Below are 18,994 nucleotides of genomic sequence, written 5' to 3' on the forward strand. Positions count from 1 at the left end.
CTCCAGGTGAGGCCTGACCAGGGCAGAGCAGAGTGGGAGGACCACCTCCCTCGACCTGCTGGCCTCGCTCCTTTTACCACCCCCCAGCAGCCCCTTGGCCTTTCTGCCCGCCAGGCCCGCAAAGCACCGATCCCCCCCGAGCCACCTCAGCGGCTCCGCGCCGCCCCCGAGCCGTGCCGAGCCCAGCCGAGCCGCGCCGTGCCGTGCCGAGCCGTGCCGGGGCGGGGCGGGGCGGCGCCGCCGCTGCGCGCTGTGTGCTGGAATGCGCGGCGCCTCCCGCCGCCGCCAGCAGCGCCCGCTCGGCTCCGCGCCGCGCCCCGCAGCAGCCCCGCGGCCGGGCGGCCTCGAGCCGCCGGTGAGTGCGGCGGGGACCGGCAGCGCCCGGGCCCGGGGGGTGGGGAGGGAGCGAGCCGAGCCGGGCCGAGCCGAGCCGGGACAGCCGAGAGGCGCTGTCCAGGGCTGATCGGCGGGCGGGGGCGGCCGGGCCCGGCCGGGCCGCGGGGGGATCAGCACCACGGCTAAGGAGCCGCGGCTGCCGCCTGCGCCGCGCCGGCCGCGGGGGCGCTCGCCGGGGCCCGGCGGCGGAAGGCAGTGCCGCCGCCCCAGGCCGCGGGCCCCCGGGCGGAGGCCCCGGCGGCGCCGCTCGCCCTCTCGCCGCACCGGGCACCGGCTGCGATCGGCCGCGGTGACCTTGCCGGAGCCGAGCCGCTCGCCCCGGCTCCCCGGCGGCAGCCCCGGCGGAGCCCAGCCGGGCCGCCGCGGGGGGGGGGGAGGAGGAAGCGGAGCCCTCGCCTCGCCTCCCGGCCCGGTGGGGGCGGCCGTGCCCGGCGAGGCCCCCCCCCCCCCCCTCCCCCGGCGGCGGCGGCGGCGGCGATCGGCGCGGGGAGGGCCGCTTTGTGTGGGCAGGCAGAAAATGGCCGCATGCCTGGCTGGGAGGGAAGGAGGGAGGGAGGGAGGGACGGGGGGGAGGGCTGCGGCGGGGGCACGGCTCCCCCGGCTGCCTCCCGGGGCGGATGTGCTTCGGGCCGGGCGGGGGGGGGGTTGGGACCGGCACCCACCGGGGGTGTCCGACATGGCGGGCACGGCCCGGCCCGGGGGCTCTCGGCCGCCCCGAGCCGTGTGTGGGCCCCGCGGGGCCGGGGAGGTGGGAGCCTGCCGCCGGCGGCCCCTCCCCGCCGTGGGCTCCTCGGTTTCGAGCTCCTGGGAGGGAGCGGAGGGAGCTCCTTCGAGGCCTTCGTGGGCCGCTTTGTTTGGTTTTCCTCCGCCTTAACTTTCCGGTGTCACTTTCCGGCGTTAGCTGAAGTGCTGCCCGGACAGCACGAGGCCTTCTCGCAGGCCGGGTGCCTACAGGTGTGCCTTTTCTCTCTTCCCACAGAACTGCTGCTATGGCAACTCAGGTGCTGGGACAGTCCGGTGGGAGCAGTCTGTTTCCCGGCAGTGCTAACATCGGCATGGCGTTGTCTAACGACATGTACGACTTACACGACCTCTCGAAAGCCGAGCTGGCAGCTCCTCAGCTTATTATGCTGGCGAATGTGGCCTTGACAGGAGAAGTGAACGGCAACTGCTGCGATTACCTGGTGGGGGAAGAGAGGCAGATGGCAGAGCTGACGACGGTGGGGGACAGCAACTTCTCAGATAGCGATGGAGAGGGTATGGAAGATACCCAGACTGCAGAGAGTGACCGTGAGGCACCTGAAGGTGTGGAACTAAGCTCTCTTGAAGTGCCTAGTGTGGAAAACGAAGGTCCAGTTGCTTGCCCTGCTCCTGAGACTCCTAGTGTGGACAAAGAGGCCCCGTTGGAAGCACCAGGTACTCCAGAAAGCACAGAGGACAAGTGTAAGAGCTTAAAGAGCAAGCCATTTCGTTGTAAGCCTTGCCAGTACGAGGCAGAGTCTGAAGAAGAATTTGTGCATCATATCAGGGTTCACAGTGCTAAGAAGTTCTTCGTGGAAGAAAATGCAGAAAAGCAAGCCCAGGTCAAGGAGTCTGATTCTTGCACCACAGAAGAGGTGGATTTCTCCAAGGGCCCGATCCGTTGTGATCGTTGTGGCTATAACACTAACAGATATGATCACTATCTGGCTCACCTGAAGCACCACAACAAAGCAGGAGAAAATGAGAGAGTCTACAAGTGTACCATATGCACTTATACTACTGTCAGTGAATATCACTGGAAGAAACACCTAAGAAATCACTTTCCTAGGAAAGTGTATACCTGCTCGCAGTGCTCCTATTTTTCAGACAGGAAAAACAACTATATTCAACATATTAGAACTCACACAGGTAAGTCTTTGATCTTTTTTTGATGTAAGCTTGGTAAGTACTGTGAAACTGAACGGATGATGCAAACCATGATTCTTCTCTTTGCAGAGTTTGTTCCACCCTCATAAGACTCTGTGCTCTCTTGTTGTACTTGGTGCTACCAGGTTGTAGCCTGTGAGATGGGGGTTTGGTTTGAGCTCCAGTCTGCAATTTTAAGAAGGCCCTGAGATCTCTCAATGTCAGGGGCCCAAAGGGAGACAAAGAGCATCCTTTTTATTAATTGTAAACAGCTTTTTTGAAGAGGGCATGGCAAAGTGTGCGTGTGATGATTGCCAGGGTCTGCAAAGTCCTGATGTTTTGTGAGAAGAAAACAAGCAGGTTGACCAAAGATGCCTAAATCACATAGGTGGTTTTGAAAATTGTGGCTTGAGACCAAGCTGAAACTTGACTAAGTTGTAACTAGAAGAAAGATGATGCACACGTGTGAAAGTGCTCTCTCCTATCTACAAAGTCATAGTAAATGTTGAGTAGTGTTCATAGGCAATAAATTTCCCTTAATGGCCCTTACTTTTTTCTAAGATCTGCATCACTGCAGTAGCCAAAAGTAGATGCATACTAATGTTGGCCTACAGGGAACCCTCAAGCGAGACTTTGGCTTGTTTTCATGTCTTCTCCTAATGTCAGTTTGTAATCTCCAGGAAAAGTATGAGGCCCCTTTCTGCTCTGATTTATACCAAATGGATTCAGAGGGCCTTCAGTCGTGCAGCTGTCTGTGTGAGCTGGGGCTGCAGCTGATTAGGAAATACCTTGCTTTGTATCAGAGAGCCTCCGCAGCCCCTGACATGGGAAGTGCTGAAGTGCAGCCAAACTTGAGACTCCTTTCTGACTAAAGGCTCAAGTCTGAGAGGGGATGTTGCAGCCACATCCTCTTCTTAGGGCAGCGAGGTACAATCGCTTTGCCTCCTGATGCCTTTTGTGGGTGGGGAGGGGCCATTCATACTTTACTTGCAGGTTGTCGGAGAGCAGACTCGCTAACTAGCTTCTTGTGTGATGTCCTGACTCGGTTCCCTTTACTGGAGGTGAACAAAAACGCTGTCGAATTGCTTCTTTGAAGTTACATTTCGCACTGCTGACATGAGTGGTTTCGAGGCTTCTGCTTAGTTTTCTGCAGCTGTCTGGAAGGGGAGGGCTGCACACTTGAGACCTTGGAGCTGGGCCTGAGCCGAAGTGTGGTGAAGCACTGTGGAGCGGTTTGGGTTCACGAGCATGCCTTAGTGTCTGCTTTGACAAAGGGTCTGGGGGGGTCTCTTTTGATTTTTGATATGTTAATACTATTCTCTTAACAATAGCTGTGTGCTGTTGTTTAGAGGAGATCAGTCTTGTCTAGATATTTTTTCCTAAACAAGTAAACAAAGGTTATTTTAGGAGGTGTTAGGAAAATGGTACCTTTTGTCCTCCAGTGTGTTTTCATTATATGTATTGTGGGAGATAACAGGAAAGAGACCAGGTGAAAATGACAAAATGTAGGAGAAAACTAAATAAATCATCCCAGGAATTCACTGCCAACTGTGAGCTCATGCTGTGGTGCCTGTTCTACATATGTCTCGACTTCAAATTCATCCCTGCTTGTGTTTGTGTGACACCAGGTTCCCACTCCGATCTCTGAAAGCCCTCATTGAGTTTTAGGGGAAGTAACCCTGAACGCGTGCTTGTTGAGGAAGCACCTTGTTTTATCACTGCAGTTGGAGAAGGCAGTAGAGGGTGATAGCAGCAACTGTAGAGCTGAGAAACTTTCTGCAAGCTCTGAGAACTGCAGTCTTAAGAAAATCAGTGACGGAAACTATTCAATACAATCCTAATTTCCCAAAGCTGCAGGCAGAGTTCCCTGAAGTTGAGAGTTTTCAGCAGACAAGTGCTGCTGTGTTTTCATTACTGGTGAGCTGTATTTAAAAAAAAAAAGAAAAAGGCAAGTTAAACTATGTAGAATATTGTCCAATCCCCCTTTTCTCCTTTAAAAAAGTTTTTTGTTTTTTTTTTTTGGTTTGGTTTGTCATGTCCTTTCATTGTTTTAATTAAGCTGAAAATGAATAATTATGGTTTCAGCACTTTTTAGTTCACTCTGGTAGCTACTCTCTTTGCTAGCTCTTACTTAAAAGCTGGCACATGCAGATCTTTCTGCCGGTTCTCACCTGACTAAAAATCTTTCAAGTAAGTGGATTCCTTTGTAAATGTGCATTGTTTTCATAGATTCAGCTTACCAAAATGTCAGTAAAATATCCCTCTCTTCATCCCCAAGTTTATTTTCTGCTGGGTAGTGAACTGAATTGACTTAATGAGGACACACGCAAATGCCAGAGGAGGGAAGGGGGCTGCAAGCTAGGGCAGTGCATGGCGGAGGAAGCATCTATTCTGTGTCTGGGGACCTCAGGAAAGCAGGTGGATGTTATCTGCGTGCCTTGTGCTCGCATCTCTGTGGAAAAGCGGGTGTGTGTGAATCCGTCCTGGACTAAAAACTAAAAGCTGTGGGATAGGCTGCTGACAAACAGGGGGGACCTTGGGCAGAGGGTGGTTTAAGCATCCCGCAGGAGGTCATAATCTTGTCTGCTGGGAAAGCTACACCTGGAAGAGCCTGGTGTCTGGAGATACTCAAGGCCATCCCTTCCTCTGCTGATGGGGTAGAAAGGCCTGTGTGTGTCAGGGACAGAGCCACCTAGACTCATTTGTGCTCATTAGATATATTAGAGCAAGTTTGGACTTGATTTACCCCCCTCAGCTACTTCCTACTACTGATCCTGGAACTGTATTAAGTGCAAGACAGAATGCAGTAGTTTAGTTTAGTTTAGTTTTATTTTATTTTATTTTATTTTATTTTATTTTATTTTGCTTTATTTTATTTTATTTTTCTATTTTACTTACCAGAAACGATTTCTAGGAAACTTAACCGAAAGTCATTTACAGGGCTATATAAAAAAGGTGCCTTCTTCAGGCAGTCCCAGTGTTTGGTGCCTAGCTTTGAACTGCTGTATTTTTATTTTGTTTGCCATAGGAGATCTCTCTTGTTTGCCACACTGGATTGGAAGTTTGATGGAAGCAATTTTGTTTCAAGCAGAGCTTTTAGTAGCACAGGAAGAAAAGCTTTAGTAAGGAGGTGATCTTGAACTTGTTCACTGACATCATTCTGCCTGTTCATTTGCATAGAGCTGAGTGTCTGCTTCAGCTTTTGCCAGGTCGGGGTTTATTCTCTGAGTGTCTCGTAGAGAGTTTTTTGGTGGCTTGTTTGCATATAATGAGCTTGTAAAATCACAATATTTGGCGAATAGCACTTTATAAAACAGCCCTTGTGACCTAGCCAGGCATAAAGACTCATTGAAAGCCACAACCATTTCTGTATGACAAAAGCCCTACCCGTCTCTTGTACATGACTTAACCTTGTCTTAACTGGAAATCTTGGGGGGGGGGAAGAGGTTGCGTGGTGCAGGAGGCTATGATTGTTGGGGTGAATTTGTGTTTAAGTTGCTGATACAAACGAGTGATAATCCAAATGATTTAATGGGAGGAAGGAAGGGGGGGGGGATTTGTCTGCATTACAAAGACTGCTCCTACTGCTAATTCAGCAAAGACCAGCAGCGGAGCCTCACGGCCTATACTAGCAGATGGAGGTCTTTGCTGCTACAGATAAAACTACGCTCTGAAAGCGAACGCATAGGCTGTGCACAGGATTTTTGCTGATGTCTGGATCTCAGTGGTTTGGGGAGGACATTGGCTGTATGCTTTGATTGATGTAGCAAACTGCTGTGGTGTAATGCTGAGTATGCCTTGAGTAATATTACAACTGAGAATATCCTTTTCCCTTCCCACCATTACTGCCGTCCCCTGTTAGGCGTATCTCCTCTAAAATAAAAAGTTGTTTTCACAACTTGTAGTGGAGACAAAGCAGCCTAAATCTCTTGAATGTGCTAGCAGTTTGAGGCAAAAAATAAAAATAAAAAATTAGGACTTATCTGGACCTGCCTAATGGATGTTATTTCTAAAACTGTCAGCCTTTATTTTGGGCTTGTCTTCACTTGAAAAGGATTTTTCAAGTGTACTGGTAGTTACACAAGCTAACTCTCTTGTGGAGACCTAATTTATGGCAGGCTAGTTTCCATTAGTTCTCCAGAAACAAAAACTGCAGGTGGAGGAATTTGAGTCTTCAAAGTGCTGCTGCTGTGCTAGCAGCATAGTTTCGCTGAGCAAGGCATTGTGCTTGTCCACGTTCCAGACAATTTCACTTTGCCAATAAAAGATTGTCGTTATGTCCCAGTCTCTTGCACTTGCATTCTGGAAAATGCAGTTCTGAGATGTGGGGGTAGTTTCTCTCCACCCTTAATCCACATTAAACATGGAGGTTTCAGGTAAGGTGTTAGAGGAAGCAAAAATGTACCTGGCTTTTTACAGGGTCTATATCTTCTGTGTGTCTTTGGACTGATGACAGAAAATACTGTAGAAAAATCAGCTCTGGTGGCTTATGATTTCCTCAAGGTGGCCGTCCCTATCACCTTTTGCCTGGGGTTACTGCCTGACCACAGCAGGGTGTCCCTCTCTAATATTCTGTCCCGTCATTACCGTCCCTCATTCATAAGGCATGACACATCTGCTGGCTCAGCTCAGGCACATGCTTCTCGCCGTGACCCTTTTCTGAGAGATAATGTGTCTTGAAATGCAACTGGGGGTTCTGTGACAGCCTGGCATATATGGTTTGGGAACCAAGTACGGGAATCAGCTGTGTTTCAGTGATTAATCTCTGGTGTTTTTGTTTTCTTCTGTTTTGTTTTCGCAGGAGAGCGGCCCTATCAATGCGCTATGTGTCCCTACTCCAGCTCTCAGAAGACCCATTTAACCAGGCACATGCGCACCCACTCAGGTTGGTAAGGGGGTGGCGGTGGCAGCAGCAGCAGCATGGCTCAGGAAAAGGGGGTGGTTCTGGATGAGATGAGGCGGTCATCTCATCCAGTATGGCCTGAGCTTTAGCTACTGGTTTTAACAGAGAAGGCTGTCCTTACCTGCTAAAAAAATACTGCCATTAATAAAAGTGATAATGGGGGAACATATTTTTTTTCTTTCCCTTCACTATCCAAGATGCATTCTGAGGTTCATAGGACTGCCATAGTAGTCTTAGTTAGTCTAGTAGTAAATACAACATTGTAATGATGTAGGAACAAATTCTTGCCTTCTGTCTGCTGCAATAACTCAGTTCAAATCAGTGAAGCTGGGAAAGGTGTGAATAGCTGAGAATCTCCCCTGTGATGTCTGTGATCTCATCGCATCGAGGAGCTCCGAGGAAACCCTTAGTTTTTGCTTAGTATTACAAAAAGATTCAAAACAGTGCCTACTTCTGGCACAGGGGAGAAATGAGCAAACTCAGGAGTTTTTTACAAATGATGATTCAGTCTTGTGGCACTACAGGGCAGAATTAGCAATTTTCACTAGCATTTATTTCCCATCATTGATCACAAAGCTGTGGTGTTAAAAACTATCTCCTGCTCTCTTGTGAATCTTTTTGTTTTGTTCTGTTTTTTGAATAAAATAGCAGCATTTTTTTCTGAGCTCTTACTCCGTAGTCATGCTAAACGCGAGCACAGGTGTACTTAGTGACCCTCTTAGGATAGCTGAGGTAGATGCTTTTGGTTTGCTAAAATCTGAATTGACCAAACCTAGACGAATTCCTATTCCTAGCAAACAGTAGTAAAAGCCTGGTGAACAGTGGTTGTTTCGATTTCGATAGTTGACACCAGAAGGCATTTTTAACTGTTGTGGGATGGGGGTTTGGACCCACCGAAAATAGCCAGCTTAAAAATGACGTGCCAGTATTTTGGTTTGAGAATTTTTCAGTTGAAACATCCTTTCAGAAACAAAAACAAAACAAAACAAACAAACAAACAAACAAAAACCCACATTTTTAAACTGAACCTCTGGGCTAAATGTGGATTTGCAAATGGTTTGGTCAAAACTTACTGAGCCTGGAAACTATTTCCTGAGCATCCTCTTCTCCCCTTGTCTGTGCAAAAAAGTCTGAAATCCAAAGGGGACGAGGAGTGGGATTTGCCCTTGGTCATTGAGTTGAAGCTCTGGGAAGGAGGGCATGAGAAGTGCTGACAGAAATGGGATTGCACATAGGACATTGCTCTCAGGGTTTTTTATTAACAGCCGTCATAACTTCTATTGCCCATCTTGCCTTGCCCCCTTGTCCAGGCGTTTCTGTGGCAACTTCTGAGCAACTTCCAGATTCTTGCAGTTCATAGGCTGGACTTCTAGGGCAAACCAGTGCTGATTCTAACTATCTTCAAGTGTAAGGCAGTGAAGTACAGTGCTTTATAGTCTGCTGCATTACTGTAGCTATCTTAGCCGCCTTAGCATGTCACTTCCACTTGCACAATGAGAACTTCGGATTTGGTAGAGGTGACAGATTCAAGCCTTCTGTGTATAATGTGTGCGTTACCCTGTTGGATATGGCTTTTCAACATTTCTGAGCACTCTGTGCGGTTGGAACAGCTTGTTCAAACGCATGTAAGAGCGGGTCTATCTTGTCCTCACTGTATATAACGTGAAGCTGATGCATGAAGCGTAGGTGAATAAGGTCCGTCCTTGGCAGAAGTATGACCAATGAAGCACCTCAAGGTTAAGCTTGTGGAAAAGGTCACTGGGAGTCGAGAAAGAGGTGAGAGGAAGGAAAGAAGATGGGCTGAATCAAACTAATCCTTCATTAAATAATAAAGAGATGCTGCAGGCAGAAATGAAATGTTCTAGACTCCTCAACAAGTGTCACCAACCCTTCTTGCCAGGGAGGCAGTGCAACCTGTTACAGTCTGTGTGGCTAACACACAAACGGACACCGCAGTCACAGCGACTTCACGTTAATTGCAGGCTGCTCTGGTCTCCTGAGTCACGGGGCTTCAGAGGAGCAACATGAGTAGGGGCAGTGTTGGGGCAGCGGGTTGGAGGGATGGTAGAAATACTATTGTGCCATGGGCATAAGGGCCTGGAGTGGCTTTTCAGTGTACCTTCGAAGTGGCGTGCATTAGTTCTGCAGGTCAGTTTTGAGATGCTGGTTTAGAGCTCGAGAGCATCCCGAGTTCCTCAGCTGAATTTGCATACGTACAAATATTCTCAAAGTATTTTTGTATTGATTTATTGTGCTGAAAGTGTTTTTCCTGCATGCTTTGATGTGTAAATGGAAAGCCAGTTCGGCTGCAGCAGCGTGCACTAAACCTAGCATTTCGAAAACACTTATGCAAGAGTAATTTCAGAAATGTAAATGCGGATTTCAGGAGTAACACGATGGCTTTAGAATGCCTAGGATTGCCTTGCCAAGAGTAACCCGCAGCCAGCACATCATGTTTGAAACATAAACTCCAGCAAACTGAACTATCAGAGGCAAAGATCATCTAAGCAGGGTGTTTCTTTCACAGGCGTTGGTTTTTGCTAGCTTATTTTCCCTTACTTCTTTTTCAATGCAAGCATGAAGTATGCTAAATCTGTGTAAAGTTGGACTTTTTGAAACGTTTGTGTGAAACTGCTATTCATCAAATGTTACATTTCCGTTTTTCTACAATGCATTCAATGGACCAGTTGGGTATGGATTCCATTTGCTAATATTACTGTAGAGAGATCTCTGCCGGTATGTATGCATAGCCAGAACCCGTGACGTTGTTACCGCTTGTTTGGTTGTGGATCCCTTTCCTCCCAATCTTTGCCCCTCCTCTCTTTCTTTTTTTTTTTTGTATATCGTTTTTGGTGTCTTGTGGATGTGTTTGTGACTTGTGGATTTCCTATGTTGATAGTATTTAATTTTAAAGGCGCATGGATAATTTTTCTTTCCTTTTTGAGTTTCGTATCTCTGTGCCTGTATTAGCACAATGCCATTTCCTTTCCACCCCCGTGCTTAATAATCATCATCGTTCCCTTCCGCCCTTCCTTCCTTAGGTGAGAAGCCATTCAAATGTGATCAGTGCAGCTACGTGGCCTCAAACCAGCATGAAGTAACTCGACATGCACGGCAGGTTCACAATGGGCCGAAGCCTCTGACTTGCCCACACTGTGACTACAAAACGGCCGACCGCAGCAATTTCAAAAAGCATGTTGAGCTCCACGTCAACCCGCGCCAGTTTCTCTGTCCTGTTTGTGACTACGCGGCATCTAAAAAATGCAACCTGCAGTATCACATCAAATCCAGGCATCCCGATTGTTCAGACATCACCATGGATGTCTCCAAGGTGAAGCTACGGACTAAAAAGAGCGAAGCTGACTTTTCTGAGAGCGTTAATGACAAGGCGGAGAAGGAGCAAACAAAAGGGGAGTCAGCCACAAAGAAAACGGAGAAAACTGTGAAAGTGGAGAAAAAAGAGAATTTAGCAAAGGAAAAGAAGCCAGCAACCAGTGTTTCTGCAGGCCAGGTGACAACCAGAAGTCGGAAATCAGCTTCAGAAAACAAGGAGGTGGATATTAAAACTGAGAAAAATACTGAGAAACCATGTAAAACAAAGAAGATCAAAAGAAAGGCAGAGGCAGAAGTAAATTCCTCAAAGCAAGAGCCTGCAAATGACATCTCAGCAGTAACAAAAAAGAAAAAGAAAGTGGAAACTAAGCCCAAAGACTACCAGGAAGCTCAAAAAAATGACGCACCAGAGGAGGAGCCTAAAAGGCAAAATTCTTGCCTTAAGAAAAACAAAAAAAAGAAAGCTCTGAAAAACAAGCACAGTAGGAAAAGCGGTAGACCTGATCAGGAGAAGATCGAGGAAGAGGAGATGCCAGACAAGTGTCCTCTTAGAGAAGAAGATGGGTGTGTGAAGCCTGACAGTCTGAGCAGTGACCGGGTGAAGGAGCAAGATCCTGCTGGCACAGCATCATCATCAGATGATGATGGTGGTCATGCTCGCGAGGGGGAGAGCGTCAGTGCTAAAGGAGGTTGCGCACAAGACCCAGGACAGCTTTGTCTGCCAGAGCAGGATGCAAACGCAGAAGGTGAGGTGAAGGATCAAGACATGCCTGCTGCAGCAGAGGAGAGCAAAGACGCCGTTTGTGAAAAAGGGGAGAGGAAGGTGGAATCAGAGGAAAACGCTTGCTCTGAAGAATCTCCTCAGGAAGCGTCTTCTGAACACACGTTGGATGAGCCCATGGATGCATTACCAGATCTGGAGCCTGAGAAGGAGCCAGAGGAAGCCTGCGTGGCAGAAACTGTGAGTAACCCAGACCCGATGGACCTGACTAAGACGCACCTGCCGGCGACAGAGCCAACAGGAGATGCCGTGCCAGCACCTGCGCCCCCAGAAGGGTGCATGCAGAGCCCTAAAGTAGCGCTGGCCTTACCATCTCCGGATAACGCAGCAGGGAATGAATCTCAGGAAATGGAGGAGGATGAGGGTATCCACAGCCACGAAGGCAGCGACATCAGTGACAACATATCAGAAGGAAGCGATGATTCGGGGTTAAATGGCGCTCACTCTGTGCAAGAGGAAGCGAGTCCAAAGGCATCACAGGGAGCTGCAGACAGCACAGTGGTCAGGGAGAACTATGTGTGTATTTTTTGTGACCGCTCGTTTAGAAAGGAGGGCGAATACAGCAAGCACCTCAATCGCCACTTGGTCAATGTATATTATCTCGAGAAGGCGACAAAAGGGCAGGAGTAGAAATAAATAGCTGTGGGTTCGGGGTATGTGTATCTTTTGTAAGATCTTATATAGCTCATGTACAGATACTGTAGATTTATTTTTTTTTAAGCATGGTTTGCTTTAGAGTCTGCGTTGGGATTTATTTTTCAGTTGAAAATATTTTTGACAACTTTTTATGTAATGAACTCATTAACTGTTGGATCTCTTCGTTAGAGAAGGCAGGTAGGGTGTATGAGGCTGTGTCCTGTAAAGTCTGTCTGCTTCTAGTCTGTTAGCTTATGCAGTTATTTTATAAATAGAATTTTAGGAACAAGACTGTAGCAACTCATACACAAGTTGGATGTTTATAGAGCCACTGACAGTTGCTTTTTGTTCTAGCAGCCAACTCATCTCTTTCCCCTCTCCTCTGCCTTTGTTTTAGTTCTTCGTAATGTGTCTGGACGTTCGAAGTGGTAAAAACTACTCTACTATGTTTTTTCTACCAGGGCGATAGCTTCTATTACATAAAAGAGCACTTTGTAAAAACAAATCAAAGTTGGCTAGCGATGAACATGACTGTTGAAGATAATTATAATTGTGAGTGTACATTTCAGATCCCCTAAGTGTGAACAGTGAGCCAAAATTTGGGGTTAGTCCTTCCAACTTTTGATTGGAGAACCTGTCTTGATTAATGTCTTATTAACTATGATGCATACTTGGCTCTGCTGTGGGGAAGTAAATTTGTTATTTTTAATTTTCTGCTTTTTTTCTGTGCTTTAAAGGCTTAAAATATTGCACATTGTTTTTGTTTTTACCTATGCAGTTTAATCCTTTAGAAATAGCGCTTGTGCAGTACATGTACACTTTATATATGCATGTTTGGTTTTGTTTGTGTAGCCATTTTTATTTCAAAACATTCAGATTCGTTGCTTACCATGGGCCAGTTTTTTTTGTGATGCTCTTTACTGCATATTTTTATTGTTTTCGTGGGGTATTGCTAATTGTGCATGAAATTATGAACTGTTTGGCTATATATTTTTGACTAGCTTTAAAATTGTATAGCTGTTGAGCAAAAGGATACCAATGCAGTTTCAAAACACTATTTTACATTTTTTTTCATAAAAATGTCACTTCTGATATTTTTAATACATATACAGAAGAATAAATTCTAATTTATAATTTGGGATCACCAGACAGGGCAATACGTGCTCTCAGTGGAAATGTCTGCAAGTTCTGCAAAGTCCAGTTGATCTTTTTTTCCTGTTTTAATTTCCACAATGGACAGCAGTCAAACTTCATGAACATGAAAAAAAAAAAAGTAGCACTGATGTAAGTATGGTTCATCAAAATCTAATGTCTCACCAAAAACAAACAAACAAACAAAAAAACACAAATAAAGATAACTGGTAAGCAACAAACCTGGTATTAAAAACTGTAGGAATTCCTGCTCCTTATTCATTCAAGTTGCGTTTAATAAAACCATCCTGCTTCCATGCAGAGAGAGAAACACGTAAGATTGTGATCTTAGGTCTGTATGCAAGAACTACCACTGCAGGAGTTTTTAATTCTAAGCAGATTTCTCTTCTGGCGCACACAAACATGCAAGAGATTGCATGCCTGCTGCTTATAGCAGTAAAGTGTGAACAAAATCCAAATAAGCAGGGAAAGAGCAAAACACTCCCGTCTCATCTGTGCTGCAGAACACCACCTGTAGCTCCCTTTTCAGCCGGAGCAGTTGGGGGTAGCTTCTTGTCAACTCCAAAGAAGCAAATTTGGAGGCAGGTGTTTGGAGAGAAGAGGTCAATCAGTATTAGTGAGTTTTATGACCTAAAATGTTCTGGAACATACCCCGTTTTTCTCTGCCTGTCCCCATGTCAGCTTCCTCTCCAAACAAACCCTCTTGAATGAATAGAGAACAACAATACTACGTTGCTTCTCCTTTTGGGAGAGATTGGTATAATAGGAGGCCAAAGATTTGAGAGGGAGGACATCCCTCATGGCAGAAACAAGCTGTATAGTGATATTTTGTTTGCTTAGATAGCATTCAATCCTTACCTTGGCTGTGACAATCAGTGTCAACTAAAGATCATGTTGCAACTATATTTATGTTAAACATTAAGAAAATAAACCTAGATGAATTGTTTTCCTAGACAACCAGCTGTGATAGTCTTAGATATTTTTTTTTTTCCCCAGTCATATATAATGTTGCCACCATTTGTGAGCAATGTGAACAGATGCTGGGAATTCCAGTACTGTGTAGAGATTTTATAGCTCCCCTTTGGCATTTGCCGTCTTCTGAGAGACTTCAAGGACTTCAGCTATGTTCAGATAAACTTATGGACTGGCCTGATATTTTTTTTTTTAATTTTTAAAGGAAAATATGGTGTAGACTGACTTGAAATCTCTCTCTATGAGATTAAAAAAAAAAGTGTGGTTTTTTGAGATACTCTTCAGCACATTTCTGGGAAGTGGTCAAGGTTTTAATGCTTGATCTACCAAGAACTCTTTGAAAACAACGGTGCTTCTGTTAAGCAGTGTTTTTACCACAAGATAATCTTAATATTGAAATATTAAGAAGAAAAGTCTGTTTGAGACCCTTACCAGCAATGTCCTGAAATACCTACTGTTGGTACGTAGCTGTGTTGGAATTATCTGCTTGGTGAAGGCCAAGATTTGGGAGTATGTTACATTAAAGCAGCAAAGATTTTACTGTGTCACGTGTATCTAAAATGTTAGAAATGTCTAATATTGAATATTTGATGTGGAGTGTATGAATTAGGTAACCTACCACATGTGGTGGTTTTACATTGCTGTATCTCCTTTTTAAACAATGACTTTTGTCTTTTTCAATATTCTTAAATTATTCTGTGTCAGTTTGACCAATACTAGCAATTTCTTTTGTCTCGATAATAGTAACCTACACGAGTGTTCCAATTCATGGTTGGAGGGATTAGCGCAAGGATAGCTCTACACTGCCAGTCCTTGGCTGAGCAACGCGGTGTGTGGGGTTTTTGCCTGTGTGGATCCATACACTCAAAGTAACTGCCCTAAGAAATGATCCAGAAGTGGATTGCATTCATAATCCAATGTTTTTGGATTTTGATGATCTAGGCTGAAACTTCGTTACTTGAAAAAAAGAAGGTTTGACAACTGACAGGCCAGTTAAGATGTGGTAGCGTCATTAATTTCAACAGACTTAGATTCAACAGATGTAGCTGAAAAGTATTAACCAAATTCAAGTTTTCTTGAATGGCAGTTCTGTAGATATGTGGCATACGTACAATATTAACAGAATCCAAATAGCTTATGGAATTATTTTACGTGTACATATATTTCCTCCCTCTAAAATTATACTAGCTAACAAACTTTTGTAAGCTGGCACGGAAATGTGTTTATGATGTTTGGTTGCACCATGTTTGATGCTTTTACAGTGCAATACTTGTATTCTCTGACTTAAACCAAAGGTAATTTTTTTTCATGCTCTTTCTACTGTAGTGCATGACAGCCTTTTCTACGTTTTTAATAGATGTAAAACAAGCCAGATCATACATCCTGTTTTTACTTAAGACATGTATAAGTCTTTTGTCCAAAATGTAGTGTAAAGTTAAACTAAATTGCATTATATTAACCCTTACAAGTGTATTTTCCTAAGCATAGTTATGATTAAATAAACTTTATTAAGGAACTTGCAGCTTCTATCTACTACTTATTAATAGCTACCAGAGATGTTTTTAACTGAAGGCAGCAGCAATGCAAGCATCATTGCATCTCTTCAAGACATCAGGACAGAATGATGTGGGGAGCCAGTATATAGCTGCCAAGTGCATGCATGTGCAGTCTTGACTGCAGAAAGGGACTGTGGCTCCAGAAATATGTTCTTTTTCCATTTAATCATGTTGTATTCATTTCTCTGCCTACTCCAATTAAAGCTAGGCACGAAGTGAGAGATACAGACTTGGTTCAAACGTAATGCTGGGCCTGTGTGAGAAGTACAGCTTGATGGAAGTTGCAGATCTGAATTTCAGGTTTAATGCTGGTGGCAGTTCTTCTTGCGTTCCCAAAGGATGTGTGGTTCTGATGATTTGGGGAATTCATAGTAGATTTATAAAAATGAGGTCACCTGTCTTCTCCATGGCTATGGTACTGGCTGTATAGGGATACTGAAAATGTCTTGAGAGCTGTGGAGCCCGATGTATCCTGCATCTCTGATGCTAACTTGTCTTCCAAGGCTTGGCCATGCTTACCTGGTACGTTAGTAGTAGGCATCTTCTTCTTTGCCATGGGAACCAAGGCAAATGATGCTTGATTAAATCGTGGGGATAGTTTTATATGCAGTTGCTGAAGCTTTGAACAATTTGGGGTGCTCCACAAAGCACAAGAAGTGAGTGTTTATGTTTACTGATTGATCGTTTTCTTATATACAATTTCTCTCATTCCCCCAAGGGTGGTGGTCAGTCTGTCAATGAAAATTTGGGTTTCAGGTAATGCTGAAGCACCAAAGAGCAGGGGGCACTGCTGCTACAGGACATGGCCTTGGAGGGTGCAGGATGGAGGGGTTGGGACCAGGTAAGGGGCACGTTTTGGCTTGCTCTGCTTAAAGTCTTGTAGATAACGTGTGTAGGTTATCATAAAGGGGGGGCGTGTTAGGACAGGGAACAGGCGTGGTACCCAATCCTAATTATGAGCTGCAAGAGAGATGGCTTGAGAGTGTGGCATAGAGATGAAAGGGTACTTCTGTGCCTCTCCTCCGCCTGTGCTGTGTGAGTTAATTATTATTTCAGAGAGGATCAATAGAGGAGGCCCTGCCCTTTACACAGCCAGCTCATGCTTGTTTCCCTCCAGAAAGAGACAAAATCGGGTGAAATCTCAGAAATAACACAAGTAGGTTGCCAATGTGAGAAACAATTTTCCCTTACACCTATAGTCAGGTCATCCTTCAACCAGCTTCTTGCACTGCTGCAGAAAACAGGGGAACACCTACTAGGCTGAAAACTTGCTGCTTTATGCTAAGTTGTGCACCAGAAGTGCACGGCTGTGTGGTACCAAGGCAGCATGTGAACTCGATGAAATACAAAGCTCATGATTTTGGCTTGGTATTTTTTTGTTTCTTTGTGTTGTTTTCATATGTAAATAGCACTTGCAGCACGTATCTGCAGCACTGTACACATACTGGCAGCATAGCACATGCTCCTGTCTAACACACGTGCAGCACAGCACGTTTGCCTGCCCCCAATCCAGCCTTGCTCTTTGCACTGTTTTTTCAGCATGCCTGAGCCCTGCAGTCATGGAGCAAAACTGAAAAGAAGGCTGAGCTGGAGAACCTGTTTTTTATAAACAGCTTACACTTTTTCCTCCCCTTTATGCTCTATTCCTTCCAAAAAGCATTTCAAGCCCTGCTCAGAGCTGTCCAGAGTAACCCTGATGGTTTGAGGTTCCCGTCCCCCTTTCTTGATTTAGTGCTGCACGGTGGGGCTAGGTTGGGAAGGTGGGGCACAGACTAATTAAAATTTCTGGCCACAGCCACACCAGGGCACCCAGTCTCTGTGAAATGTGACATTATCACCAACTCATTGTCATCCTTGAGCAGCTGGTCAAGAGCACTCTGGTGTTTCAGGCTGCTGTGAGCCCACCGTCATAGGCACAACTCTGCTACCAGGGGGATGGAGAGGGCAAGTCAATGCCCACAAGGTACCTCGGTCTCTGTCCTGAATGATGCTGGACAAGCACCGGCAGTTTGGCTACAAGGTCTGTGAAATCAGTTGCCAGCGAAGAGTTTACAGGTAATTACAAGTCGTGAATCACATGAAAATAAACCATCAGGAAGCAGATGCTTGAAACTTCTGGTCCATCGGGCTCCCGGCCCAGTGCACCTCTTCCACATTACGGGCTATTTTGGGAGCATTAACAGTGAGCAAAAATCTCAAGGTGACGTTTGCATGGCATTTTGTTCTTCTCTTGCCATGAAAAGCAGCAGCTTTTTTTCCTGGGTTGGAGGTACCTGGCCATGGTACATAGCTGCTTTTTATTTATTTATTTATGTATTTATCTATTTCAGTACTCCAGACAACTGAGCTGTCCTGCTGATAATGCACTTTGAAGATTTCCTCACCTTTCTGGAGTATTTATAAGTCATTGCACCCAGCACACTGATCCATGAAGATGAGACCTTCCCAGAAGGTTCAGCCTTCCCAGCCCTGTCCTTACACCTCATTTTTGCACAGAGACTCAAGCTCCATTTGCTTTTGGCTCCCATGGTAAGATTAAATTAGCTGTTGTCCACAGACACGTTAAAAATTGTCTTGCCTCTCAGGCTGTCTGGCATAGGTATAAAATAGACACGAGCTATCCCTTTGAGAAGTGTTTCTGAGTAGGTCCTCGGTCTCAGTGTAATCCAGCCCTCAGAGCTCATATAAAGTATTCCTATGCTTTCATCAAGGCACTAATTGCTTCCACATTAAACCTGCACGCTGAGGTTTAACATTTGCCAGGAGCACACATTTTTGTTCCTAGCTGGGGCTGTTGCTAGCTGGCTGCTGCTCTCGTGGTCCGTGGAGTCGATAGGTGCAGCACGGGCTCTGCCAAAGCACAGAACACCCCCACGACTTCCAGCCCTCGTGCTGCCCCACGTGCACGTCTCAGGAAACACCAAATGACACAGCATGGAGTCGTGGTCTCCCCTGCACATCCTCACGTTGGCAGAAAGATTCTTCTCCTAGATGCAGTTCTAGCACCTGCTACACCAAACACAGCTCACCTGCAATTTTTCACGTCCAGCTTCAGCGCTGAGGACCAGTGCTGTAGCAGAGAAAGGTCTTCCAGTTTACTCTTTCTGCATCTGGTATTTGTCTTCTATATCGTGTTTTTCCCCAGACTTACAGCAGCAGAGGAACGTTATAGGAGATGCCTGTTTTGTATTTGTCGAGCTAGTTTTAGCAGACCGCAGCCAGACCCTTCTCCTAACCTCCAGTTCAGCTGACAGAGCTGTGCCTTTCCCCATGCCCGCACAGCAGTCCTTATGGCCAAGGACCCCGGGTGATAACCCAACAAAATGAAGAGTTGCTGGCAGGTGAGGCATTTCCCTCTGTTTTCGCTCATGCCATTAT

General features: G+C 45.8%; 1 protein-coding gene across 2 annotated transcripts; it reads left to right on the forward strand.

Annotated features, from left to right (window-relative positions):
• Nucleotides 1–219: 219 nt before the first annotated feature.
• Nucleotides 220–15,576, forward strand: REST (RE1 silencing transcription factor). 2 transcript variants are annotated; one of them, XM_040555177.1, is made up of 4 exons: nt 220–355; nt 1,376–2,286; nt 7,085–7,168; nt 10,228–15,576. In XM_040555177.1, the coding sequence occupies exons 2-4, from the start codon at nt 1,386–1,388 to the stop codon at nt 11,928–11,930; spliced, it is 2,688 nt and encodes an 895-aa protein (XP_040411111.1). In that variant the 5' UTR covers nt 220–355; nt 1,376–1,385; the 3' UTR covers nt 11,931–15,576. The 2 variants fall into 2 exon arrangements, with proteins under 2 accessions (XP_040411111.1, XP_040411110.1); XM_040555176.1 differs by lacking the exon at nt 220–355 and adding an exon at nt 865–898.
• The last annotated feature ends 3,418 nt before the right edge of the window (nt 15,577–18,994 follow it).

The sequence above is a fragment of the Cygnus olor genome, chromosome 4, assembly GCF_009769625.2.
Source record: "Cygnus olor isolate bCygOlo1 chromosome 4, bCygOlo1.pri.v2, whole genome shotgun sequence".
Classification (NCBI taxonomy): Eukaryota; Metazoa; Chordata; class Aves; order Anseriformes; family Anatidae; genus Cygnus; species Cygnus olor.

What these genes read in the sequence shown, in the direction of transcription:
- REST (XM_040555177.1), top strand. Translation starts at nt 1,386, where the DNA reads ATGGCAACTCAGGTGCTGGGACAGTCCGGTGGGAGCAGTCTGTTTCCC. An exon ending in ACATATTAGAACTCACACAG is followed by an intron (nt 2,287 to 7,084) that starts GTAAGTCTTTGA and finishes TTGTTTTCGCAG; the next exon opens with GAGAGCGGCCCTATCAATGC. An exon ending in GCACATGCGCACCCACTCAG is followed by an intron (nt 7,169 to 10,227) that starts GTTGGTAAGGGG and finishes TTCCTTCCTTAG; the next exon opens with GTGAGAAGCCATTCAAATGT.